A 27,798-nucleotide genomic window follows, 5' to 3' on the forward strand; every position below is an offset into this window, starting at 1 on the left:
TGGAGTCCAGTGGGAAGGAGTCTCAGGGCTGTGGCTTGTTTCTTGAAGCCGACAAAGAATGTGCCGTTTATGCTGTAGTTTCCTGATCTGGCTTTTGGACTTGGGTTACATTTTTATGATTTGAAACAGGATTGAACCTTTGAAGACCAAAAAAAAAAAAAAAACCCAAAACAGTAAGTTTGGGAAACTTGCAGATCTTGTCTTTGGTCACTGATGGGAAAATCCATGGCCTCTGACGTGGTCTGAGTACGTGCCGCCTTCCCTGGCCGGCTGTGCCCGGCCCAGTGCACACGGGGCGCGTAGCTGGAATCGGGTGCTTCCCAGCTCTGCCTGGACGAGAGACGGCGCATCCTCTCCGTGTGTGGGCGACACCCGGGGCTCCTTGCCCCCGGGGAGCCGCCCCCTCCAGCAGGACCAGGGTATCTTCCAACTAGGGTGCTTTCATCCCTTTCCAAGGATGCCTTTCTGTGCTGGGTTTTCATCCGGATGTTTCATCTGTCTTTTCTCTGAGCCTCACCTGCCTTCCCTGCCAGTAAGATGTGGTGATTGAGTGTGCGGTGCTGGAGGCTGACCTTCTCTTCCCGTTTGGTGCAGAAGGAGTGTCGCTGAACAGCTCACTTCGTTAGCGTAGGTCAGCGAGGGACCCCCAGGTGTGGGGAAGGTGGCCGAGAGCACACGGACTGCTTTGCAGACAGATCACAGGAGGCTGGAATCGAAGTGACCGATGAAAACCATCCCTTTTACGAGTCCGAGTGATGCTGAGTTTTCGAGCCTTGCTCTGTGGAGGGATTTGCACAAGAAGCTCTGAAACCAGCTTTGTCTCCAGCACAGGATCGCTCAGCTGGTGTCTCTCTGCAGGTGAAACCAGAGGCCTGTAGTTCCTGGTAGCTCCGCGGAGCCCCTGCCGGCCACCCTGGACCCTCGGCCGCCCCGTCAGCAGAGCCCAGGCGCGAGCTGAGGAGACGCCGCCGCCCGCAGGGCCAGGGGTGGCCAGGAAGAGAGAAACGGGCCCTCGGTGCAGTGAGTTAGGGACCTGAGCCCAGGCAGGTTTGCTGTAACCGTCATCCGAGTGCGGCGATCATCGTGTGCGGACGGATGTCAGCTCGGATTCAGATTTCACTGCATTTCAGGTCGTCACGCCCTCCGACTTCTTTATCAGCCTTGCTCCCTAAGAGGTCCTCCTAAGAGCTCAAGATGGTTGCTCTCCATCCTGGACCACGTGGTTGAGCCACTGCAGGGAGACAGTTCATTTAGGGTGTGTGTGTATGTGTGGTGTGTGTATGGGGTGGTAATGTGTGTGTGTGAGTGTGTCCATGTGTCACGTCATTTGGAAAAAGATTAAAAGCCAGATCGGATGGGGACATAGCACAGTGTCCCCAGTGCGCCAGCTTTGCAGAAGAACATGCTTTCAAGGAGGTCTTGTCTTATTTAAGTACATGCTAGGGCGCTAGTCTAGAAGAAAGGGAAATGCCTTGTTTTAGAATAAAGAGGGTGGTGGTTTTTTTCCCCAAGGTGGGATGCTGAACAGTCAAGGAGTAGCACCGAGAGCGGCATAGTGGGTGATGCAGTTTATCTAAGTGCTCAGGGGTACGTGTGTCTGTGTACACGCACGTCTTCACCGTTCTGTTCGAAGTGCAGTCTTAAAGTGAGTTTGTTCAGAGTAAGGGCAGAAGATCATGTGGTTTTGGTGGCATCAGAGTTTCTCCAAAAAACCTTTTGTTTCAGGTATTTAATTTTTTTTTAAATAATAAACAATTCATAAAATTCCTTGAGCTATTTGAGTGGTTATATAAGCTGTTTCAATATTGTATCAACTGAGAAAAATTTAACAAAACCTCTTAAATAAGCAGATATTCCCTCTTCTCAGAAACATAAACATCGTGTTGGAACATTTTTGTTCACAGGGTTTTGGGCAGAACTTTACTTGCTCACTAATATTACTTGCCTGGGCCATTTTTTGAAGCTCGTTTGTTTCCATTCTGGTTTTATCGAGTCACGTGTAACCCATGCCAGAAGTGGGTTAGATGAAGAAACCATTTTTTCTCTTAGCATAAAATCAGTCTCTGTGGGGTGAGACTGAGGGGAGCCAGAGGGTGGGGCATGTGTGGGGAGGATTATTTGAAAGAATAACATCAAATCTTAGTTATAGAATAGAATAAGTGATGTGAGAATGCCTCAAAAACAGTAGAAAATATAGGAAAAATCTAGGCAATTAGAAATCCCAGTCGTTACATAATTTATTTAATTTTTTAGAAATCTGCACTGTATCTTATTCAGTGTTAAAAAGTGGGCTTAGTGGACTGGTTCGTACCTGGTTGCATCGAACACATGAGTCCTGTGGTTGCTTTGGTCCTGATACCTGCCCATCGGCTGACTGGCTCTGTAATCCGTGGAGACCTTGACTGGCTGTGGGGCTTCAGGGAACTAGAGAGAGGTGCCACCTGGGGCTGGTTAGTGTTGAGAAGGTCACGGTCTCGCTGAGAAGGACGCTCAGTGCATTTCTGCTCGGCAGTTCAGAACCGCGGGCCGTGTCAGTGTTTGCCTGCAGGCTCAGCACAGGGACACACGCGGCGCTTGTGCGTGTGCACATGTAAACACGCGGCGTGTGTTATGTAATTTCAAGTCCTGGGGTAGTAAGTTTCAGCTGCGAAGTTCTTCCCAAAGTACCTGGGAAGCAGCTTTAAGACGTCTTGGCAAGGCTGGCGTGGTTGGGGTCGGGAGGGGGGAGGGGGCCCACTTCAGAGGCAGAAAAGCCGTTCTTCTGAGTCTGCTGAGCCCTGTGGTGGCGTCTCCACAGCACAGCACTTGGTTTCTGCCTTCAGACGTGCTTTCTCCTTCCTCACGTTCCTTCTTCCCAGACGTGGGGTCTGCTGTCAGAGGAGGGGCGCATCCTCGTGGGGCCCCGCCAGGAAGGGCACAGCTGGGACCACCGGCGCGGCCTTGGGCTCGACCACTGGTGTCACTGGTGGGATGACACTCAGGGTTGGGCTGCGTGGGGACTGGGGGGACGGCACTGGATTCATTCGAATTTTCAAGACACCATGAGAGGCAGGACTCAGAAAGAGGCCCAGGGTTCACAGGAACACGAGGGAAGCAAATGTGACTCGGGCCCCCGTGACGGCCCGAAGCTGCGTTCAGATGTTGAGGGGGAAGCGTCAAGAGTCACCAAAGTGCCACTGTCACTTGGGTCATCGGGGCAAGTCTTGGCAGCGGGCTTACCTCCCACCTTCTCTGATGAGCACCGCACCCTTCCTGTTGCCGGCCCGTCCTCCTCTTTCGTCTCCTCATTAATCCATCGGTCAGCGGTCCCAGCAGCACGAGTTTAAAATCTGTGGCCACTTTCTTGCTGGGGCTGACCTTCCAGGTCACCAGGCCAGATGGCATGGTCTGTATGGACTCCCTCTAGTCCCTGAAGCCCAAGGCGGTGCTTCCAGGCCACACACGTGCAGGGCGAGGACTGTGGATGAAGGCCGGGTGTGGTGGCCCTCCTCCTGTCCCATTGGGGAGGCCCTGCAGGTGCACCGCCCCCTCCTCGGGCCCCCGGCCCCCAGCTCCCCTGCCCTGCACGGAAGCAGCACGTGTGAGGACCTTGGCTGCCTTGGTCTGCACTTGGGGTGGGGCCCAGTCAGGAAACGGGGGACTTCTGTGTCATTCACTCTGGAAATAATGGGCGGCAGCGGCTGGGCAGTGTGTGTGTGTCTGTGTCTTGTGTGTGTCTACACTGGAGATAGATGTGTGTGTACTCATCTCCAGTCACTTGCACTGGATGCTTTCCAGGAGCCTTCCCATCTGATGCCCGCCGGAGCCATGTGTGTGGGATGTTTGCAGGAAGCAGGGGACCAGGTGTGTGTCACCTGCTTTTGCTGCCAGGACTGGGAGGGTGGCTGTAGCATCTCCCATGGCCTAGCGGACTCTACAGATGACAGGGGACCGCCAGCTCATGCACGTGCCCCCAGGCACGTGCCCACAGTGGTGATCACAGGGTCGTTGGGGCTGGAGGGGCAGTAGGGCCAGTGGCCGGGGCCCACGTAGGACCAGTGATGAGGCCACACACGGGCATCACCAGCCCAGCCGGCAGTGGTGGAGGAGGGGCGACCGGCCTCTGGTCCATCCTTGGCTCACTGCATTTGCTGAGCTGCGTCTCGGTCAAGTTCAGGCCCCACACTCGACCTGTGCCCACTGGGTGCTTTGGGAAAGCAGTGGGGTGAAAGGCTGAGAGCCCCACCCCAAGCCCCGACGCCCGGTGGAGCGGAGATGCCCAAGTTCAGCCCCAGGGCCGGCGCCCGGGCTGCCTGGGGCCTCAGGAGCGTGCGTTGCAGGCAGCTGCTTGGTGGCCGTGACCGCGGAGCAGAGGGCGGCGGTGGTCCTCGGGGATGCTCGAGGGAGGACCTGCGGTTCTGAAGACGCGGAACTGTGCCGTGTGACTATATTTTTCCCAGATTCTAAGAATAACAGCCACTTCATTTTTTGCAGTTACGTGTTTGTCTTGGTGAGCGTTTTGCAGGAACCGTGACTGACAGCGGCCTGTGAGTACAGGGCCCTGCGTTTCCTGCTGGCTCGGCTCACCTGGGCCGTGAGCTTGGGCGCCCTGAGTTTTGAGGGGGTGGACTGCTGCGCTCCGCTTTTAAACGCACCTCGACACAGGCACACGTTTTCCCCTTTAAAAGAACGGTGCCTTCGCTGGGTTTTGGTTTCTGGACTTTGTAATTGTCTGGCTGTGGGAAAGGAGTGGTTCTCAGGACTCGGGGTCACGTGGGAGACGATCTGGTTGGACACTAGCTGACCCCGGCCGGCCTCCCAACCCAAACACTGCGAGGCCCTTGTGGGAAACTGTGTGTGTGTGAGACCGTGTGTGCGCTGGGCCTGTGCCTGTGGGGGCCTGTGCGTGCCCTGTGTACACGTGCGTGGCTGGCCTGCTTCTGCACACACGTGACTGTGATGGCATGTGGCCGTGTGTCTGTGCCCAGGAGGCGGGAAGGGTCAAGATGGATGGACAGACGCCGACAGGAGAGGGTGCAGGTTCGGCCCGGGGACCTCCAGGGTGGCGAGGGGACGGCTCGGCAGCTCTGAGACGAGTAAGGGATGTGGACACACCCTCTCTTTGAAGGTGCTTTATTTCAGCTCCGCCACCACCGTCGGTGGCCTCAGTCCCGTGTGAACTGCCAGGGCTTTCAGAGGAGTGGAGGCTGTCAGTGAAGGGTGATGGAGACACAGCAGCCTGGTAAAGAGACGCCTTAGATCAGAGGGAAGAAATAGAGTCAGTGGCTTTTTCCTTAAAAAGTGGGTTTAGGTCGCAGAGCGTGTGTGGGGGCTGGCTGTGACTTTCAGATCCCTTCCCGTTTTACATGCTGAATCCTGATTGTCCAGGCCTCACTCTGCCCTGGGGATCTGGGTTCCCTGTCCCGAGGGCCTCCCCTCACGTGGGTGCCGAGGGACAACACAGGTCCCAGGTCCCGGCGGTCGTAGGACGGGCAGAGCGGGGGAGGTGGGGCCTTCCCGGCTCTGGGACTGGCCGGGCTGCCGGCCTCATCACCACGAGTTCACGTGGTTGGCTGGCTGGCTGATCAGCAGGGATCTCCCTTCCGGGGAGGAGCTTGGTGGGGACCGCGTGAGTGCTCTGCTCATCACGGAATCGGGGAGAGGAGTCACAGAGCTTCCTGGGCTCCGGGTACGGAGTAAATTGATTAATATTGACCAAGATGATGTCTTTAACAAGTGGAAGACGTGCGGCCGCGACGTGACTGGTGTCCTCAAAATACGTCCTGAGAGAGCCGTCCCCACCCCCCGGTGGCCCCTCCCCTCCCGCGCGTGCAGGCAGCCGGGCACGCGCACACGTCGCGGTCCGGGAACAACAGCGCACACTCAGCAGGTGCACAGAGAAACCCGCCTTCCTGCAGCCCCTGCAGAGCTGACCGCGTCCTGCAGTCAGGAGGACGGTGGCAGAGGCGTCGTGGGCCGAATGAAAGTGTGGCCAGCGATGTGTCCCGGCCCGTCCCCCTTGCCCCGCGGGTCTCGTCCACGCGGGTGGGCGAGTTATTTTAGGCTGGTCAGCCGCGAGCCTGCAGCCGCGGGTCCCCTTAGATCTCAGACGGGATGCCGGGCCAGTGGACCGGGCCGGGGGGGCCCTTCCTTTTGAGTCCAGCTAATAGAATTTGACAGAAAACCCTTCACTTAGCTGTAAACATTTTAAATTCATAGATTCCGGGCTCCTGCGTAGCCAGCAAGCCGTGCAGCACAGTCACAGCAGCGCCCTCTCAAAATAGAAACCTGACTAAAGGGTTGAGAAAATCAGCGTTAGTAGTTGGGGCTTTCCCGGGCGATGTTGCTCCACTGAGGCTTGTAATTCTTTGTCTTGACGTAAAAAAAAACAACAACAACAAAAAAAAAAACTGGATAAATTGAAGGTAAGCTATAAATCAGGAGAAAAAAAATTAAAGCTGTACAAGAGAGGGGAATACAGTTATTTCCTCTTGATTAAAAAAAAAGGAGAGAAAAAAAACTAAGGAATCAAGAAGTTCATGAACAAATGTATATATGCTTTTTTTCCCCTCACATTTTAATGAAGAACAGAATAATTACAGTGGGCCTGGGCAGCTCGCCTGAGGTCCCTGAAACAGCTTCGTGATGAGACTTGGGAAGATTTGCTTAAATTATTAAGTAAAATATAAAGGGATTCTTTCCACACAGTGTCTCTGGTGGAGCGAAACTTCAGAGATTTAAAATTTATTTAAGACTGAACTCTTCATGTGAGCAATACAGAAAAATCTCTCTGTTTTATTCTCATTTATACATTTATAACCATAAAAGTCTACAAGGTTACTGGGCCCGCTTCTGGCGTGGGTGAGATTCCGGGCCGCACAGGCTGGTGCCGCTCAGTTAACCTTCTCCGTGGTTCCCTCCCCGTGGTCACGGCTTCGTGGCTCCCGGTTAACTCCGAGCGAGGTCCGTGGTGCCCATCAGCCGAGACCAGAGGAGAAGGGACGTTGGATGAGGCCGGGTGGGATGTTTACTGTGTATAGTTAGCTTCATGAAATGATCAAGTTTTAACTTTGTGGGCACGGAGGTGGCAGATCCTGCCAGACGCCCAGGAATAGGTCCCTGGAACAGGCAGTCCCCCTGATCTGAAGACGCCTAGGGCGATACTCCAGGAACTCGAGAATTTTGATTTTGACGTAGACGGAATTGTGTGTGTGGACGAACATGGATAATGAGACCACGTCCCACACACCGTGGGCCCTTTCCCCTTCAAAGCACCCCCGTTTCTGTGTGTTTCTCTCCAAAAATTGCACATTTGAAGGTGCTGCTTATAATCCAACCTCCAAAGTCTGTTGCCTGTAAATCCATTATTTCATGAAGTTCACCTCTGCCAAATAATGCAAGTATATTCCTAGTTTAAAGCCCCGGCGTTTTACCCGCTGGAAACCCTGATGAACAAACGGGCATGTCGCAACGTAAGAGGCCGGAAGACCTTTTGATGAGCTGCGTGCTTGCATCATTTCGAGTACGTTTCGTCTGCACGGACGGAGCGGATGCAGACGCACGCACGACTGTCCTGGCCGTTTTAAGGCCAGGTCTGGGTGTTCTCTGGCTGGCAGATACCTGCTGCTCGAGGCAAATGCCTCTGCAGCGCCCCCCCACCCCACCCTGAAATCAGGGACCACGCGCGGCCGGACGCGGGACGCAGGCTCTTCCCTTGTGATGCGGCGCCATCTGGCGGCGGCGTCCGCACACGACGCCGGAAGCCGCGGCCCGGGGACAGCCTGGCCCCTCCTCCAGCCCGGGCCCGTGCTCCCAAGTGGTCTTTGTTCCGCAGGTCAGCGCGTGCCCGATGCTCAGTCTGAAGCCCGCGCTGATAGATAGCCCCAGCTTTTTTTTTTTTTTTTTAAATAAAGGATCATTATAACTTGCTGGTAAACACACTGAACTGGGGTTTGTGTTTCCGCCGTAGAAAACCTGCTGACCCACGGGAACGCTGGTTTGTGTCTGCGGCACTTTTTCGACGGCGTGGGTTTACGGGGCTGCTTCTCTCCCGGACGCTTGCTCCGTTACTGGGCTCTTGAAACACGTCTTGGGAGGGAAGAAACCAAAGTGGCTGAAGTGAAGCACGTTCCTTAGGGTTCTGCCTGCTGCTCCTCAAGGAAGCAGCAACATTGGAAGACGTTGCAAAACAAACGTTTTACGTGCTGAGCTTTCCCTGCGCTGGTTCTTACTATTTCCTTAATGACGTTTTAAAATCGAAAATGATAGAAATACCACCTTTTCAACAATTGCATTTGACTTAACTTTGTTTTTTGCCTTTGTAAAATGGGAATGTTCGTTACTCTTTAGAGCCAAGTTTTGGAAGCTTTGTTAAATGATTTCTTTTCATTTTTACAATTTGTTTGCATTTTGCCCAATGGACAATTAACAGTTTACTGTTAGGAGTTAGGGGTGAAGGAGGGTGTGTAAAAGGTACAACAGCTGTGAAAATAGACTTGAATTCTGTTCCGTTCAGCATGAATTTGATTAAAAAATACTCCTCGAGTGACACATTTTTATGGTTGCATCTATGAGGAAACAGTAAGTTCTAGATTTCTTGAATGTGATTACGTTTTATGGCAAGACAGACTCCTTTTTAGGAACTAGAAACTTGGGTGGAAACAAGAAGTATTCAATTAACCTTTAAAATGTTGGTTTTGTACTCTTTGAATTGAAACGTTCATGGAAAAAAAAATCATTTCCCCAGACTTTAAGCTTTTCCTTGTGGAACATGGTTAATCTGTTTAGTCAGAAGTCCTGTATAATTTGTAGCTGTTTTTCTTTAGAAATCCAAATCCAGCCTCCAAAGTGCTAAGAGATTTACATAATTTTCCATTAGCACAAATAAGTTACAGTTTTGCAAGTTATTTATGTTAATAGATTAGTTACTTAAAATGAAAACTTGTATACTGTGCTCAGTCAGACAGAAAAGGCGGCAGCAGTGACTTGGGGAACGTAATATTGGTTCATTTATGAACGTTTAAGACACGATCATTCCGTTGTCACGCGTTGTTCTGGTTCCGATTTCCTTCTCACGGAGACGTTATGATGATGATCGTTCTAGTTCATACTGCACGTGGAGTGAGGCGGCCTTAAAACACTCCTAAAGGGACTTTTCCGACCGTAGAGCCGAATCGGCCTTGACGGACCCCGGGCTGCTGGGAAGCATCGTGTGCAGTGAAACAAAGGCTGCTCTCTTCGCGGAGGGTGAAGTAGGGCCGAGCTGGGACTCCCACTCGGGGGCTGGGGCTGCTCCAGGGCCTGGAAACCATAGTGACCCCCTCGTTTGCTGGAACCGCCCTTCATGCGGCCTCTCAAGCAGGTCACGTGGTCGCGTGCTGTCCCGGGCGCCCCGCTGTGCAGGACAGATACTAAGTGTGTCTGCTCCTTGGTTTTTTCCCCTTGATTCTCCCAGAAGGAGAACTTCCGGATCAGACCAGCCCGTGGCAGTGTTTTTCAGCATTTCACTAGCACAGAAAGCTTCTGAAATCGTGTTTGTTGATTCAAAAGCCTCCTGGACATTGCGGCTAGAAGTTTTTCTTAAGTCGTTCCTGCATTGCATCCAAGACCTCCCGTAGCAATAACACTTCTGCACCCACTTAAAGCTAAGTGAGACGTCTTCACCACGTGCCATCGAGAGTCAGTGCTTCTGAGATTCTTGCAGCTAGAATGTCTTTCCGGGGACTCTTTTTGCCCCCAGACACATACATCTTTTTTCTCTTTGTTAATAACTTCTTGCATGTCAGTTGTCTGAGTAACTTCCAACTAAATCTCGATGCATAATGGTTCTCATTTCTTTCAAAGCATTTTACTTTTTATTCTGCCGTGTATCTGTTTTTGTTCCCAGTTGTCCCTTTTTCAGACAAGGTAAAAAATGATCAAAGAAGGATCTGCTGAGAAACACTATTTAAAAACTGGCGTTCTTGCTGTCATAAATTTTCGGTAACTGGTAAACACGTATTATAAAAGTTATTAGGAACTGACAAATATTTACAATAACTGCTGGAATCGCAAAGTTACTTTTAATACAGGAGTTCTTTTTAAATTTTTTCTTGAAGTGTAATTGGTTTACCATGTTGCATTAGTTTCTGGTACACAGCAGAGTGATTCAGTTACCATATGTGTGTGTGTGCATACATTCTTTTCCGTATTTTTTTCCATCATGGTTTATTATAGGATATTGAATGTAGTTCCCTGTGCTGCACAGTGTAGGACTTGTTGTTTATCTATTTTATATAGACTAATGTGTATCTGCTAATTCCAGGCTCCTAATTAATCCCTTCCCACTCCCTTTCCCCTTTGGTAACCATCAGCTTGTTTTCTGTGAGTCTTCTTCAATATAGGGGTTCTTAACTGGAAGAGTTCTTAAGGCTTCTAGTGCTTGGGCTGTTTTGTCTGGAGTGCTTTAGGTGTGCTGTCTGCTTACGTGTTAATCTTGGACATTAAGGGCCTTACTCACTCATTGATCATTGATTCAGTGTATGTTCATGGATTATTTACAGAGGACCAGATGCACGAGGTGTTGGCAGTAAAGAGGTGAATAAAACATGGCTTGCCCTCTTGGAGCTCAGATCCTTTTCGAGGGAGGCAGAGAAGAAACAATTACATATGCACAGGGCCCAGGAAGGGCAGGACTGCACTGGGTAACTGGGAAGGGGTGTGCGGGGAGGTTGTTATGCAGGGAGGTCTGGAATATGCTTCCTTGTGGGGGTGCGAGGCCTTGGGGGCCCCCAGCAGCAGAGTGTTTCTGAAGAACAGCAGGTGCAAAGGCCCTGAGGCAGGACCGTGACTGGTTGTTGGACGCGCGTTCCCATGAATGGTGGCAATGTGGGACGAGGGCAGGAACTCCCGCCCTCCTGGTTGAATGTTTGCTCCATTAGCACCTGATAAGGTGTCATGCGGACACCTTTTCAGTGACTTTGTTCCATAACATGAAATACTCCCGCCATGCCTTATATATTCACGTGTTTAGTTAGAGCAGAGGGGTTTCCAAGGGTCGGTTTGAAATACACAAACCTGGAATGTAGTCTTTGTTCCCAAACTGTCCGCAGTTCAGCTGGAAGGAAGGCGTAACGGACAGTGGCCATGGAGGGTCCATGCTCTCCTGGCCTCCTCCCAAGGTGCCCTTTTTGTCCCCTGGACCCCACAGGGTCTTCCCACAACCCCCTCCTCCCAGGTGAGCCTCTTGTGTTACCTGGAGCGCACGTCCTGGGTGCCAACCCCAGGGGCTTGTCGACCGTGATCCACGGACAGCGCATCCTGTCAGCTCTTCTGCCTCCTCCGGAAGCTGGAGTCCTGGATCCTGTGTCCCACCTCCTTTCCTTTTCTGTCCAGTCTCCTCATGTCCACGGGGACAGAGAGCAGAGTGTTCACCGAACCTTGTCGCCAGGCCCTTCCCTGGGGAAACAGCACCACACTTGCTCCCTCGCTGGCCTTTTTGGGGGGGCAGTCCAGCTGGGAGTGGAGAGAGAGCTGGGGTGGGGGACGTAGAATCAGCCACTGCCACTGCCCCTCCTCTCGCCTTTTCTGTTGGCCACACTGGACGTTGGCCCTGTGTGCTGAGCCTTTCCTGCCCATGGCTGGCCCTGGGCTAACCTCCTCCTGCCTTTGGGGTCTGTCTGTCTGTCAGAATAGTGGCCGTTGGGGCCCAGCTCAAGTGCAGCCTTGCCAGGGGCGAGGGGTCGAGGCTGGAGGGGAGGGGACGACGCCGTCCTGGGTGGTCCCACCTGGCCGCCGGGCCACCTGTGAAGGGCCACTCTAAACGCAGTGCCCTCCCAGCCGGTCTCTGCTCCCCCGCATCCCCAGGGGATGCAGGTCCTGAGCATCCTTGGGCCCACCTGCTGGTTCCTCCATCCCTGCAGCCCCTCCCCATGGGGCTGCGCGGGCACCTGTCTGCCGCTTTGACTGAAGCCTGACGGCATGCGGGGCTGCGCTTGGCAGTGCGATTCTCGTGGGGAGGAGCTGGGGAGGGAGGCCGAGGGCAGGATGGCGGGCCTGGCCTCCCTGAGTTGACCTGCTGCTGGCAGTTGGGTTCCCCAGCCCTGTTAACCGACAGCCTCAGCTGGAAGGGGGTCTGGTTTGGAGAAGCACCTGCTCCTCAGCTGCCCGCCTGTCGCCCCCTCTTGATCTCAGGCTGTTGACATTCCCCGTTCTCACTGGTCCTCCGGAGCTGGGAGGCCGCCGGCCAGCGGTGGGGCCTTTGCTTTTGTCACTGTTTCCCCTGATAACACGGCCCCGCCCCCATCGGTGACGCGGGTAACTTCCCTGCTTCAGTTTCTTGCTTAGCGTCTTGGGCAGAGGCGCGCAGGTTCTCGCGAGGCTCTTGTGGGAGCATCGCGTCTGGGGGCTCTGACAGACGTGCTCGGAGCGCCTGCAGGTGCGGGGTGTCCGCTCACACCGGCCCCGCTGCTTCAACACGCCCATTCCTCTTGTCGTGGCATGGGGCCCTGCACATCTGCGTCGCTTTAACGCCAGGAGCCAGGTGCCCAGCTGCAGGCGTGACTCTGAAAACGTAGAAGTGAAGTTGGCAGACTGAGTCTGAATCCGAATTAAGCAAAGGACGAGGCGGTCCCTTGAGTTTAATTCCTGGTTCTACACCCCCCTTCTTGTGGGGGGAGGTCATTAGATTTACTTATTTATGTTTATATGTGTTTTTAATGGAGGCGCTGGGCTTTGAACCCAGGACTTCATGCGTGCTGAGCGCATGCTCTACCCCTGAGCTCTGCCTCCACCCTCTCCTGGTTTTGGATGCACCTCGTCACCCTCTGTTAACTAGTAACCTGTCTCTGGACAGGAGGCCCTGCCGTTCCCGTACAGTCTACTGAGTCATTTAACTGAAAAAGGAAGCCCCACCCGGATACCACCACTGTGCCCTCAGGTTTGGGCTGCCCTGCGCCCGGCCCGGATCGCGCTGTGGCCTAAGACCAGCGTGTGCCGCCCCGCCGGGCACTCGGCGGTTGGGGGGTGCTCCTCCGTCTCCTGTTCTGTCCTGGTGAGAAATGGTAACTTGGCGTTTTGCGTTTTGATCCTCCAGGGGCAAAGCCACACCGCTGCTGCTTTTCTGAGGAGGTAGCATCAACTGTGCTCACCAACGGGGCCCAGAGTCTCACGCTGGGAAATAACCCATCAGGAAAAGACGCGGGCGAGCCCCGCGCCGGAATCGCAGCTTCCGTGTCCGCACTTGAAAGCAGCAGCAGAGGGGCTTCCACGAGACCAGAGCCGCCTCGGTTCCCTAGGGACTTGCAGATGCCAGCGTTCCACCCCGGGCAGGAGGCCCCTGGCCCCAGGCATGCTGCAGGCTTCTCTTCCAGCTCCCATCAGACTTTCCCGGAACGAGCAGACCCACAGCTCTCCTCCGAGAGCCAGGCCAACCCCGCGAAGGGAGAGAAGCTGTCCGATTTGCACAATAAGGAGCCTGCCGGGGGAGGGAGAAGGGCGCCGGCCCCGGACCTGATCCCGCTGGACCTGAGTGAGCGGTCGACGCGGGACGACCCCAGCCGTAAGGAGCTGGCCTCCGCCCTGCAGGCCGCCCTGGCCGTCCACCCGTGTCCTTACTGCAGCCACAAGACGTACTACCCCGAGGTCCTGTGGATGCACAAGCGAATCTGGCACAGGGTCAGCTGCAACTCCATGGCCCCCCAGTGGATTCAGCCCAACGGTTACAAAAGCATCAGAAACAACTTGGTTTTCCTTTCCCGGAGCGGGCGCACCGGCCCCCCGCCTGCCCTCGGGGGCAAAGAGTGCCAGCCTCTGCCCATCTCTCGGTTCACGCGCACTCAGGTGCCGGGCGGGGCGCCGGGGCCCAAAGGCAGCCCGTCGCCCCTGGGCGCGACCACGAAAGCCGCCAGCCTGCCTCGGAGCAAGGAGGGCCCTGCCCCCGGGGGCCCCTGTGCACTCTGGGCGCCCGGCCCCGACGGGCATCGGCAGACCAAGCCCGGCCTGGGCCCCGAGCTGCCCGGAGCTCCGGCCCAGCTGCCCCCGCCCAAGCCCAGCAAGCCAGAGGCTGGCCCCAGACCCGGGCCCGTGGCGGGCTGCGGTGGCTTCAGCAGAAGTGCCCCCCCGACCCCCACCGTCATCACCCGCGCGGGCTCCCAGCCCCCGGCCAACAGCAGGCTGGGGGACAAGTACCTCACCCCCCCGGCCGGAGCCGGCCTTGGTCCCCCCAGTAAGCACAGTGCCCCAGACCCCCCGAGAGCCAAGTTCAGCCCCCAGCCTCAGGGTCAGCCGCAAGGGAAGGGCGACGGGGGCCCCCCTCTACCTCCCCGAGAGCCCCCCTCCAAGGCCGGCTGCGGAGCGGGCCCCAGAGGGAACGCGGCCGTCCTGCACACCATCAAGCCAGAGCCCCCGTCCGAAGGCCCCGAGAAGCGCCTGGACTTCCTCAATGTCTTTAAGACGTACATTCCAAAGGACTTCGCTGCCCTCTACCAGGGCTGGGGCTCCAGCGGCCCAGCGCTCGAGCACAGAGGTAAGACCTGCGCCCCCCCCACCCGCCCTGGGAGCGCGGGCACCGGGTCCTCAGGGACCTCACCGGGGAGCCTCTGCTTAGAAGGGCCCAGTGCACCCGCCCGCTGCGTCTGCGTGCAGCCAGCCCGCCCTGCACGCAGGGGTGCGCCTTCCCGCTCCCGGACTCCCGCTGGGGAGCGAGTGCCTGGTGTGGGGGGTGTCGCGGCCTCCTGGGGGCGGTCACCTGCACACCTCCCGGGTCTGTCTCCATCTCCTCCATGCCGGGCAGGCGGCCTCCAGGGCGCGTCACACTTCGCTGTGCTAAACCAGGAGTCGGTGGGTGCTCACTGTGCCTTGTGTCTCCAAAGGCAGGGTGTTCGTTTGAAGAGACTGCTGTATTTTCACTTGTACGTGGTGTTTAAAATGCTCGTGAGTGCTCCAGCATCGTGCGCAGAGCCTTTGCAGAGCAGAAGTGTGCTGTAGGTTTGGAGAATTAACTTGTGCTCAAATTCTGGAAAAAATTAGACCTCAAATCGTTATCTTCCTTTCCTCCCAATATCTTGGTGTTGATTCCTAAGAGTGATAATAATTACAAATTGTCAGCGAATGTCCATGTGTGCATTGAACGCCTGCACTGGACATGGTGCCCTTTTTCTTGAATGTAAACTGAAGGTCGCTCTCAGTTAACATCCTGAACACTGGGAAATCCAAGTATTTCCTATTTTAAAAACCCAAAAAAACAGACCAAAACCCCCACTGGGGCTCTGGCTCTCAGTTCATTACCTGGGTGGTCCTCACTTTTGGACAGAACTGCACGTCATGCATCTATAATTTATCAAAGTAGGCGACCATTTAAGATGAGTTGAGATCTGGTTTCTCAAATTCCAGGAACTTGGAAGCACCCGTGGGGGACGTGGTTCAGGGTCTGGGGAGGTTGTGTAAACACGAGCACCCCCATCCATCATGCGAATGTCCGGTGGCCGTGGTTCCGAGTGGACGGATGTGCATCTGTGAGCTCCTGGTTTTCTCCTGTGGCTTGGTACCTGCTCACCTCCATGCCTGGAGCCATGTCCACGTGACCAGAATGCTTCGGTCCCTGTCTACCCTTAGGGAAAAACGGAGACTTTTTCCACTAGGAGAAAACTCAGGCATTCCTTGGTCTTAAGGTTTTGTCAGTGGAGTCCTTACCCTGGAGGCTTGAGGGCTCCGGCTCAGATCAGCGCTTGTTGAGAATTCCTAGAATGAAGTGGAACCTGGCTGCCCGGAGGTGGTGGAGAGGCCTCTCTGGCGGAGTTCATAAGAGGCATTGCACACAGGTGTGTCCTGGTTAAGGCTCCCTCCCCTCCCCGGGGCTTGATTACGGTGCGTGCGCGGCCCCTTGGTAGGTGGCGGAAAGCTCCTCCGCGCGAGTAGCTCGGCGTCTCCGTGGTTACGGATGTTTGTGAAATTTAGCGAGCGCTCCGTGTTCTCAGCAGTGTTTTCCAGTCAGGCGCATTATTTGCTCTGCGATGGAATAAACGTAAAAATGAGCTGGCTTTTTGGATCTCACGCCAAGCTCGGTGCTCCAGGTGGGCCCTAAAGCAGGGGAGATTCAGGCACAGGATGATGGTGAGTTTTGGGGGCCGTGTTCTGGTGCCCCCTCTGTCAGTGCTGCCCCCAGACGGCACCCTCCCGGGGAGTGAGCGGGGCGTCTGCACCACTGGTTTGTTTTTGGTTTTTGTTTTAATGATTTCCACCTAGTAAACTGGACTTGCGACTTAATTCCTTACACCCCAGTGACCTGCTCAAATCACACGGTTCTAACCTGCCGGCGCACCGAGTAAGTGGCGGACAGGCCGGCTCCTGAGAGGCCCCTGTGCTCCTGGTGGGTCTTGTTGCTTTTCTTCCTCCCGTGAGAAGCAGAAGTGAGTTTTAAGTTAAGATTTAGCGAGTTTCAGGTGACAAGATTGAAAATACAAGTAGCTCGAAATGTTTTCCTTTTCTTTCAGATTTTTTAAATCAACAGTTCGGGGGCTTTTATATTTTTCTCGAGCAGGGGTTAAATATTTATCTTTTAAGTGTGAAAAGTGCCAACTCGCCCGCAGAGCGTGTGCGCTCTTCCCGGATGGGGTCCTCTTCCCAGGTGCGCGCTGAGCTGTGTCAGGGGTAGGCCACCTGGGTTGGGACGTTTGGCTTTAACGCACCAGGTGATCGGTGCGGTTTGAGAACCGTAGCCCTCTGGCTTAGGGGAGGACTCAGGGCAGCTGTGCAAACCCCGGTCGACGTGCCTCGGTTTACGTCGGCTGCCCTGCAGGAGGGACTTGATACCTGCCCCCCCCACTGGCCCCTCCTCTCTCATGAGTCCGTGTGGCTCCTGGCCTGGACTTGGGGCCGTTCAGAGCAGCCCAGGGCTCTTCTGGTCCACAGTCCTTCGAGTCTTCAGTCTGTCTGGACCCTGCCCTGGTCCAGCGCCCCGCCTTGTCAGCCTTCGCTGGTTCCCTTCTCTGAGTGTCTGTTTATGACACTTCTCAAGCATCGTAGCCGCCGGGAAGGCCAGCAGGCGTGGCGGGTCTGACCGTCGAGAGGCCGCCAGAGCCGCGGTGCGCCCGCGCGCGGCCCGTCCCAAACCTGCGTTCTCCGCCCGAGGCCGAAGGCGCGGTGACTAGGCTTCAAAGGGCCTGTTTTCCACGCTCATGTCCCCTCGCGGGCGTGGGCGGCTGACTGGTGCCATGAATTGAGAACCTTAGCTAATTCGTCTCCGTTCCAGACGCTCTTTGTGACTGTCCTGTCATCTGCAACTCTGTCCACACCTTGCGGGTCCCACGTTGTCCTGTGTCTCTCCCCACGAGTGTCATCCGCAGGGTGAAGGTCGCAGCCTCTCCACGCGGGCTGTGGGGTCCACGTGTCACTGTGCCATCCCCAGTGGTGGAGGAGGCAGAAACACGCAGACGGGGGTCTGGTGCAAGAAGAGGAGGTCTTCTGTCATGGACACACGGTCGCCGTGGCGCTGGAGTGCGATTCTGTGCTGCTTCGAGGGCTATCTTGTGTTTCCAAAGAGAATGTCGCCTCTGAGACCTCAGGTTTTTCTGAGGTTGAGAGAGAATTCTCAGAAAGCTTCTCCCTACCTGTGTTTGGGCAGAATGAGGTTTAGGTAGAAATGAACAGTCTGGAAACTGCCAGACGGGGGAAGACGCTACACGGAAATGGCCATCGTCACTTCCCTTAGGGTTTCGAGGCCGAATCCTTTAAAGATGAAAACAGCTACATTTTCTGTAATCGTTCTGCAGTGCAGCTCCTGAGCCTAGAAACACGTATGGATCTCACACGAACAGTGTGCTGACAGAATGGTAATAGCAACTGATTGGTGTTCCCAGACTTTGTGCCCAGCCCGTAGCGTAGGGTACCATGGATTTTAGGATATAAATGTTGAAAAGAAAAGAACGGGATAAATCTGCGTAGGATAATATATAAGATCTTTCTTGTTGGGACTTTTGAAAAATCACTTGTGCCCAGGACGCATTCGTGGGGTGGTGGCCGGAGCTCTGTCCTCCTTTGTGTGGGGCCTGGTGGGCGCCTTCGGCCTCCTTCTTCCCCTGCAGACGGAGGGGCATCTTGTAGCGAAGTGGAGCTCAGTGAAGGCTGCAGGCTTTGGAGGGAAAGCGGGCAGGTGCCCCCGGGAGACCCGCCAGGCCTCTCTCTTTCCTTTTTAAGCCCCCTTTGTGTCCACAGCTTTGCTTTCGAGGTCGGAGTGTCAGAGCTGCTTGCTCCCCGGGAGGTCTTCAATTCAAATGAAGTTTATAACCTTTCTCACGAGCTCAGAGTTTTGCAGTAGCTCGGGCATAACGTTATTGACCACAAAGGGCAAGGGTCTTGTCTTTAGAAAGTGGAGAGAAAGTGACGTGATGGGATCTGTGTGGGAAGACAGTGCGTGTGTGCGCGTGTGCTCAGGCAGGTGCGCACTTCATTCAAGGAGGGAGGAGTGGGTGAGCGGCTACAGGTGCTGTGTTTTCTCCTGCTAGTTTGGGTAGGAATCAGCTGCTAAGGGGATGACGCAGGAGAAAAGTGCTGTCATGGCTTCGTTTTGAATGCTGTGAATGCTAGGTGCAAAGGCCGCGTGATCACCATCACCACTGGGAGTCCTGGAGGCACAGTTAGAGCCTACGTTCAGACGCGACCCGATTATACTTGGGGAAATCCAGGCGCCCAGAGCAGTCATCCGAGGGGGTCTTTGTAGGAGCCCAGCTGGGTGGTGCTTACAGAGAAAAGGAACAGAGGTGCTCTTAGAGCTGAGATTTTCCTGGACCAGGATAAGAGGAGGCAGCGACAGTAGTGTTAGCTGTTGGCAGAGGTGACTTCACACTCCCTGCGTCTGACCACAAGGACCCCAGGCCGCCCCTCAGGCCCACTGGTCGGTCACCCAGGGACACCCTCCTCAGTTCTCCCCCCACCACCTGACTCGGTCCAAACTCCAAGGAATAGGTGGCGGACAGTCTCCACACACGAGCCTGCCGCTCTTGGAGTCCCCTGGCCGGGTGCCACTGTCCAGGTCATCACTGAGGACTGGGCGCCCTTGTCATGGTTAGTAAGCGGCGTCCACTAGCGACAGGGGGAGTCTTGTCATTCGTCTCGAGCTCCTGAGTGAGGCAGCGGAGGCTGAGCACTTTGTGGGCAAGTTCTTCTGTTTCTCCAAGACTCACGGTCCTGACTTGTCCAAGGGGAAATCTGACCAGACCTGCCCTGCAGTTCCTCCATTTCTCTGACTGTAACCTGCGTATACGTTACCTGTAACGCAGCAGTGATTGCATGTTCTTTTTACGTGCGGTGGCTTCTGAATCAGGGCAGGAAGGACTTGGTTTCGGCTGACTTGGCAAAGACCCTCGGTCATCCCCTCACTCGCCTTCTACACTCGAAGGTCAGATTTCAGGAACATCGACGCTCAGCTCAGGGAACATCATTTTAAAAAATTTGTTGTTACAGGCGTCACTTTTTCTAGTTGGCATTTTGGTCTCTGTTTTTCCACTGAGTTGCATGGCCGTGAAGCCTAATGGGGAAGGTCAGACCCTGGGACGTCTCTTCGGAGCTACAATTACATGAAAAATTAGCCTTTTCTGCAGAGAGGTGCCTTCAGACAGAAAAGGCAGACGAGTCAGCATCGTCTGCACCCCTTTCTGACAAGAGCTGGGCGTCTTTTAGGATCAGGAGGGCACAGGAGGCCAGCGCTCCAAGCCCAGCCTCCTTCCAGGTGTCCCGTCTGTGCGCTGCCCGGGATGCGCACAGGTAGGGGGTGGGTTGGGGATAGCTCAGCTCCCTGCGTGTGGTCCAGCACCGGCATTGCCACGGGGCTGGGCCTGGGCCTGGCCTTGCTTCCTGGTCCCGAGCACCCCTCCGTCAGCCGGATGTCAGGCACCCAGCGGCCCCGCGTCCGCACATCTGAGGGGCTCCTGGTGCGGATACGTCACTGAGCGTGATTTAATTCGCCGTGATCCGTGCTCCCTGGAGGTCCTGAGTGTGGGGGATGTCAGGGGGCCTGGAGGCACCCCTCATCACTGCACAGCCGACAGACTAACGATGTTTTCCTCCCCCCCCACCCCCGCACCGGCACCGCCACCAGGGACGCTCCGGACACAGGCCCACCAGGGAGACTTCGTCTGCGTGGAGTGTGGGAAGTCCTTCCACCAGCCCAGCCACCTCAGGGCCCACATGCGGGCTCACACAGGTACCCACCCGCCAACCCCGGGGGCCCTGGGGCTGCGGCCTCTCCCACGTCGCTTTATCTCCCGGGGTCAGTGGGTGACATACTCAGGTCTGGCCCCGCGAGGCAAGGGGTAAGGCGTCCTCTTCTACGATTATCCTCCAGACTCTCCCACCCAGCACCTGAAATGGTTTTTCCTTCGCGTCCGAGCGCGGTGGGGTTCAGTTGAGATAAGCCTGTCTGCCAGCCTTCTGCCGTAATTAGAGAGCAGACGCCTGAGGCGCGCCTGCGCTGACGAGCGGCCGGCCCCGCGCGCGCTGGAAGCCCAGCCCCGTCCGCCGGACGCCCGCGGGCTGTTCCCCTCCTGGCACCGCCGGCCTCCGTGGCCCGGTCAGTGCTGAGGGGCGGAATCCCTCAGCCTCTTTGTAAACGGGACCGGGTGGACGTGTGTGTGCAGGCGCCACACAGCGGGGCGAGGCGGGGCCGGAGGGCACTTTGTCCCCAGTGCGAAGGGTGCATCCCAAGCGGGACTGATGCAGAGTGACAGCGGCCTGACGGTAAGTGATGCAGGAGGAGAGTCCCTCTGCACGCGCCGGCTAATTACTCTTGCCACTGCTGGGTTTCTTCGGTGGTGAATTCTGAATTAAAAAGGGCACTGGCCCCAGGCAGCCTTTCCAGCCTCTAACAGTAAGTGTTACGGTAAACGGGTGTTTTCCGGCCACAGGCTGAGCCCTGCTGTTTTTTTTTTTTTTTTGGCGGTGGGGAGGGGCGGGTAATGCTTCATCTGTAAGGGACTCACGTGGCACTGTCCTCCTGCTAACGCACCTCCTTGTCCCCACAGTGCTCTTTGAGTCTAATGGCCTCCGAGGTGCTGACGTCCACGCCACCTCTGCAGACGCCCCCAAACAAGTAGGTCTCCTGACGGGCGGATGTTTGGGTTTGGGAGCTGGGAGAAGGGTGTCCTGATGGTCATCACGGAAGCACCGCGGCGTGTCTTACCGGAGGTGGAAGTGACTTCTTGTTGCTGTGAATGAGAACCTCGTCCTTCGGGACCGTCTCTGGGTGACCGATGAACATGGAGGGTCGCCCGGGCCAAGGGTTCCATGGAGGGGGTCCGTGCCACTGCGCTGGGTCTGGCGGGGGGCGAGGGAATTGGTAGGGACCAGTGGGGACGTTAAACACTAGAAATTCATACTTTTCCACTCGAGACGCCTTGCGGGGAATTTTGCTTGAGAACAAGCTACGTTTTGCCTCCCGTCTTTTGAACAGTGTTTTGAATTACTCCGCAGGCAGCGTCCTGCTGAGTTTGGTGCCTCCTGGCCGCACCCTCTTCTTGATTTGATTCCCTGTAGGACTCACGCCGCCGCTCAGCCCTGATGCCTAAGGACAGCCGTGTGCAGGGACATAGCGCGCAGCGCGCCGCGGACGCGGGGCCTTCGAGTGTAAACGTTCAGTCCGCAGCGCGGGGCGGGCTCCTGGCCTGGGGATGCTGGAGTCGGGGTCCTGCTCGGAGGTCGGGAGCCCCACCCCCCCGGTGGTCTCCCCGTTCTCCTGGGCTGAGAGCAGGTGGATTTAGAGCTCCTCTTCCTTTCTGTCCCCCACTGCCCGTCCTCTCGTTCTCCACGGGCGTTTTCTGCACAGCATTCTTGCTTTCTAACCAGTCGCCCTGGAGGTTCTGTACCTGCAGCCTCCCCACTTTGTAAATGAAGAGGGGTGTCTGTGCCGCGGGGGTCAACACCCCAGGTCCCCTCTGGGTGGCTGGGCCACGTCAGCACATCCTGCCTGGATGGGCGTGGGAGTCACGGCTGTTGGCGGCGAGGACGGTGACGGAGGTCCCTGCGGAAATGCCAGCCTGCATCTCTGGGAGAGATGAGAGGCTGTGCCTGGAACCCGCCGCCGGCTCCTGGCTGAGCTGGCCTTGGGACTGACACCAACTGATCAGAGAGACTTCGTTTTTGTTTTTCATCGAGTTTTCAGACTCTCCCTGTTGTGAAAAGCCTTCTCTTCATAGGTCGCGGCAGGACGCCCCGCCCTGTGTTACGGCCTTGGTGAGTGACGTCTCTCCCTTAATGAAGTCCTTCCTCTCAGGACAGAGCGCCGTCGTCTCATGATGCTGTGACAGTGTATGAAAGAAAGGACGTCTCACTGAGCGCTGAATGGAAAGATTTCCCAGCACGTGTGGCCTCCACTCCAAGTAGGCTGCACCCTCCTTCTGAACAGGGATAAACCCCCTTCGCCGGAGTCACTGTGACATGTTTGCGGGAATTATCAGCAGCCAGGTCGGGCCCTAATTGGAGAATTGCTTCCTGAGATTACAGGTGGGATCAGTCCAGGGTGGTCCTGCAGACACAGGCCACCCATCACAGCCACCCAGGACGTGGCTTTCCTGGACGCGTGGCTGACGGGGCGGGAAGCCCCAGGCAGGTCTGGGAATAACTCGGTGAGGGTCTTCAGGAACACACACCAGTTCATTTGCTGCACGTTAATTCTCCCGGAGCCTCTTTAAAATGCTGCTCTCACCGGGAGAAACAGATCAACAAAGCAGGTCACTCAGGCTGTGTGTGAAATGATTCCTGCGTTGCTCACAGCTGCGTGGGGAGTGCAGCGCAGTTGCTACTCACCCTTGATTCTGGAAGAGAAAAGCTGTGTTTATACTTTAGTCTGCCTCTCGAAACCCAAGTTCTGCTCTTTTACGCTTGTTACCAGCCGGCTCTTGGTCTCAGCTCGCGGTGACCCCGCACGGCGGGCTCGGCGCCGTATGCTCCCGGGGCCGGGCCTCAGTGGCCCAGATGTCCTTCCCTGGAGTCGCCTGACAGTGGTTGGACCTGCGACATCAGAACTGAGCTGAATTTGAATTACACGCTGCTGTGATGGCACCTCGTTGGCTGAAGTTCAAATTTGAGGTTGTGGCCTCGGGAAGCGCTTTTTGTCTTAGTTCCTGAGTTGAAAGTGGCCTTTGCTGATTAATCCCTGAGCGTCCTGGTTCTCGAGGGAAATTCTGTTTCCTTTAATGTACCTGGGAGTCGAAGGGGTCCCACAGAGCCGCGTCTGCCGGGGTAACTGGGAGCCGCAGCAGTGCAGTCGCGGTGAGTCGCGCTCGGCCCGCGGGCCGCGCTGGGCTCCGAGCTCGCAGCCGCTGCCGCAGACGGAGACCGCAGCGTGGGCTCCCGGCGCAGCTCTGGCTGCTCATGTCTGGGGTGGGGCTCCTACTTAGCAGCCACGTGCTTTTCCGTGTTTAACGTGCTTCATAACGTTGACTAGTTAATATTTGAATCACATTCTTTTCGTGAGGGCCTTCGATGCTGTGGATCAAGGGTGTTTTTTTAATCATGCAATACTGGGTATTCATGAAGAGATTATTTGATGTAACACTTAAAGCTTATGGGCTTCTGTAGATGTGCCTAACACACGTTCAGTTGTCTAACTGAAATAGTATTTGGGAATTCACTTTCCCAGTAATCGTTTACGCACTTACTAACAGTATTTTTTTGAGCGCCTCCTGTGAGCCAGGCTCTGTCATACTGGGGAGATAATCAGGATATTGAGAGACGAGGTAAATATTTTCCTTGCTTTTCTGGTTCTTGAGGTCCAGTGGGTGGTTTAGGCAAGAAAACAGGGCAGAGGTGCAGCGCTGTATTGGAGCCCAGGCTTGGGCGGGGCCTCGGGGGCAGAGGGCAGAGCCCCCTGCAGAGAGCCCCGCCCTGTCCCGGAGAGGAAGGAGGCTGTTCCATGGGCAGAACCGTAGGAAGTTCAAGGCTGGAGGAGGCAGAGCCAGGCAGGTAGGCAGAAGCTCAGGACACAAGCCTGGGAGACCTGGGTGTCCGGTGCCGGTGCTGAGACGTGTGAATTTCATCCCGAGGGCAGTGGGGACCCTGAGCCGGCAGTGACGTCACCAGCCTTGTGTGTGTGTGTGTGTGTGTGTGGGTGTGTGTAACAGTCAGGTCCGACTGTGTCGGGATGGATCGCAGGGTCCTGGACAGCTGCTTGGGCACCACTTTGGAGGTGCCTGGGGTAATCCCGGCGAGAGCTGGAGGTGGCTGGAGCTGGAGTGGGGCTGGGGCGAGCAGGCGGGTGTGGGGATGTTCAGGAGGAGGCGAAACCTGGGTATTGGATGCGGGGAGTAAGGGAGGGGAAGAATCTGGTGGACCCCGGGTTCTGGCTTAAGGCTCTAGGTCTTGGGAGGAGCCGTTCCTAGAATCTGGAACGTGGCTGGAGGAGCTGGACAAAACCAGTTCCAAGTGACCTTTAAGTCAAGTTTGAGATGCGTCTTGGCAGGTGAATATGTAGGTTTGAAGTGGAGAAGAACACGTGCACATTTAATAGCTGTCAACACTGAGGTTCAGTCAAGATCAGCTTGTTCTGCTCCGAGAGATGACAGTGGTGCGAATTATTAAGATGCTGGGTTCCTGAGAAGAAAGGCTCTGACCTAGACCTCAGCGTCAGCAGGTTAACTTCCCTGGGTTTCTTCACCTGTGCAGTGATGACAGTAGCCTCACCGCCTTCCATGCTTGCTCTGGAAAGTCAGGTGAGGGTCGGACCGAGCCTGGAACCCAAGCCCATTCGGGCCGTGGTCAGTTATTCTAAGAGTGAGGAGTTGTCCTTAGTAACGGGGGGAGACTCGGTATGTGTGGGGACACGCGTGTAAACACGGGACACCCACGTTTATGCCTGTGTGGACCTGCTCGTGGTGGATGAGCTCGGGGACCCAGTGTCGTGGCCACGTCCCCTCCTCGGTATCTTCCTGCCTTGTTGGAACCTGTGGTATGCTTGTCAGTGCTCTGGTGTTGTCCAGTTGTGCCTTCAAGGAAGGGTGGGAAAGCCGCTGGTTTGAGGACAGTGGTGTCAGCCTAGACGCCGTTCCCTGGCTTGCTGCTCTCGTTCAGAAGACCCCGAGCCGGTGGGCACACACAGCCATCTGGCCGCTGCCCTTACTTTGCCGTATTAATATCTGAATTTTCTGTTGGATAATCCTAACGTTATAATATACCGTGTCACAGTGGAACAGTTGAGCAGCACGAGGCCTGTGAACATGAGCAGAAACGGGTTTAATTCAGTTAGGTCACAATGACCTAACACCACTAATTGTCAGAGAAATGCAAATCAAAACGACAATGAGATATTACCTCACACCAGTCACAATGGCCATCATTCAAAAGTCCACAAACGAAAAATGCTGGAGAGGGTGTGGAGAAAAGGGAACCCTCCTGCACTGCTGGTGGGAATGCAGTTTGGTGCAGCCATTATGGAAAACAGTATGGAAATTCCTCAAAAAACTAAAAATAGACTTACCATATGATCCAGCTATCCCACTCCTGGGCGTATATCCAGAGAAAAATACAATTCGAAAAGACACGTGTACCCCAATGTTCACAGCAGCACTGTTTACAACAGCCAAGACATGGAAACAACCTAAATGTCCATGGACAGATGACTGGATAAAGAAGTTGTATATTTGTACAGTGGAATACTACCCAGCCATAAAAAAGAATAAAATAATGCCATTTGCAGCAACATGGATGGACCTGGAGATCATCACTCTAAATGAAGTAAGCCAGAAAGAGAAAGAAAAATACCATATGATATTACTTGTATGTGGAATCTAAAAAAAAAGGACACAAATGAACTTACCTACAAAACAGAAACAGACTCACAGACACAGGGAACAGACGTATGGTTACCAGGGGGTCAAGGGGGTGGGAAGGGCTACATTGGGAGTTTGAAAGTTGCACCTGTTGGGGAGTGATGGAAATGTTAGCTGTCTTGATTGTGGTGGTGGTTTCATGGGTGTAGACATCTATCAACATTCACCAAACTATATATCTGAAATATGTGTAGTTTACTGTGCAGGAACCATACCCCAATAAAGTTGTTTTTAAAAAAAAGAATGACCTGAGGAGAAGTCAGTGTCTCCTTTCAGTGTGTTTTTGGTCGTGGTCTCTTTTCTATACATGAGGCTGGTTAAGTCCTGTCTGTTACAGGATTGCGATCGAGGTAGGAGATCCCAGAGCAGCCATTTCTTTATCGAATCTTCGTCTGGTAGGTTGAGCAGAAAAGCCCACTGAGTCATTGGATGGTGAAGACCTGGACTAAACCGTAGGGTATCCAGTGTCCGTGGGCATGGTGTCTCCTACGTGGGCATCTCATTCTCTTGCGTTTATCGTAAAAGGGTTTGAGCCCTGGGGGTGAGGAACCCCCTTCACGAGCTCAGTTTCCCTGGCTGTGGGCTCCGTTTTCCAGCCCTGGGACGTAAAGGTCCCCCGCTGCTTGCTGGCTGTATTAGGAAGATAATTCTGACCATCAGAGGAGCTAATATTCCCAGCAAAATTCCAGGGCAGAAGAGGAATTCATGTGTATGTCATTCTCAAGGGGCTTTGTCACAGATTTCACGCAACTGAATGTTTCATTTCAAGTCATCACCAAAATTCATCATTAGAAAGAACATTTTTTTGAAAACAGCATGCTCAAAGATGGGTATCAGTGTGCTGTGGATGTTAGAGAAATAAGTGGGTTTCTTTAGTGTTGTAGAGAAATTGTGGTTTTTCCCCCCATCACATAGTAAATATTAAATGCTAGAAATTAAAATAATGTCTGAAACCAAAAGAAAATTAACCCCCCGCCTCCATTCCCCTGGCTTGGGGATTTAAGAGACTAGACCGACTTGGTGCTGAAATGTGAAATCTGGTGTTTAGACTTGTTTGGCTTCCTTGCCAAAATTTAGACTGTGATTAATAGTTTATTTCTTGTTATTCTAAATGTTATTTTAAAATAGTTCAGCTGCAGAAATAATTCCATTAATCAAAATAACAGGAAATGAGAAAATAAATGGCGACCTAATTTGTCTCATTTTGAGCTGCGGAGACTGATGCAGATGATGGAGAAATCCCGGGGTGGTGTGTCTGAGTATGTGTGTAAGCTGTTTTCAGAATCACTTTGAGATTCTCAGTATCACAGACCACATACCAAAATTCAGCAATTTCATGCTCACGAAACCAAAGATCTTGAAACACAGTATCCATGTTTCCATTACATAGAACGTAACATGAAAAGTCGTGAATTTGACTAGGGATTTATCCAGAATGACTTGTAATAACGTGAGCCCTGAGGGCTTGCTGGGGTGGTCCTAGTCAGCGAGCGTCACGTGTCTGCCCTGGCGCGTGCAGCGTCACATCAGCCGTTCCACAGGCGGCCTCCCTCTGGAGGCCGAGCCTCGCGTGTGTCCCGGGGGGTGCGGGCGTCTGTGTGTGTATGTCACTGACCCCAACACGTGCGCGCCCAGGCCTTCCCTTCCCTTGTGAAGTCAGAAGGCGGAGAAGTTGACCTCGGCAGGCCCCCGAAGTCAGTGTTCATCCCCGAAATGTGAAATGCCTTAAAGACGGTACGTCTTTCGGCCTCACTGAGAAGCCCGTAGGTTGCAGGGCAGGGGAGACGGTAAGCCAGGTTTTCCAAAAGCTCTTTGTTCTCTGACTGTTTCTTTGTTGGAGAATGAAAACCACTTGTGTGCTCAGAACACCACGCGTCCACTTAATTTTAGTATTTCGGTGACTCCCTTCTTCCGTAGCTGCCTTTCCCTGGTGCCTGATTTCTCAGGTGAATTTCATTCATTTCTTTTTTTTTTTTAACATTTTTTATTGATTTATAATCATTTTACAATGTTGTGTCAAATTCCA

General features: G+C 54.5%; 1 protein-coding gene across 6 annotated transcripts in view; it reads left to right on the forward strand.

Annotated features, from left to right (window-relative positions):
- Positions 1-27,798, forward strand: part of ZNF516 (zinc finger protein 516) — a 95,612-nt gene that overhangs the window by 61,544 nt on the left and 6,270 nt on the right. For all 6 annotated transcript variants that reach the window (XM_072952022.1, XM_072952026.1, XM_072952024.1 and 3 more), the window contains 3 exons: positions 13,052-14,482; positions 20,051-20,155; positions 20,973-21,040. In XM_072952022.1, coding sequence (XP_072808123.1) covers positions 13,052-14,482; positions 20,051-20,155; positions 20,973-21,040 — 1,604 coding nt within the window. The remainder of the gene's footprint in view (positions 1-13,051; positions 14,483-20,050; positions 20,156-20,972; positions 21,041-27,798) is intronic.

Source organism: Vicugna pacos, chromosome 30 (assembly GCF_048564905.1).
Source record: "Vicugna pacos chromosome 30, VicPac4, whole genome shotgun sequence".
In the NCBI taxonomy this organism is placed as follows: domain Eukaryota; kingdom Metazoa; phylum Chordata; class Mammalia; order Artiodactyla; family Camelidae; genus Vicugna; species Vicugna pacos.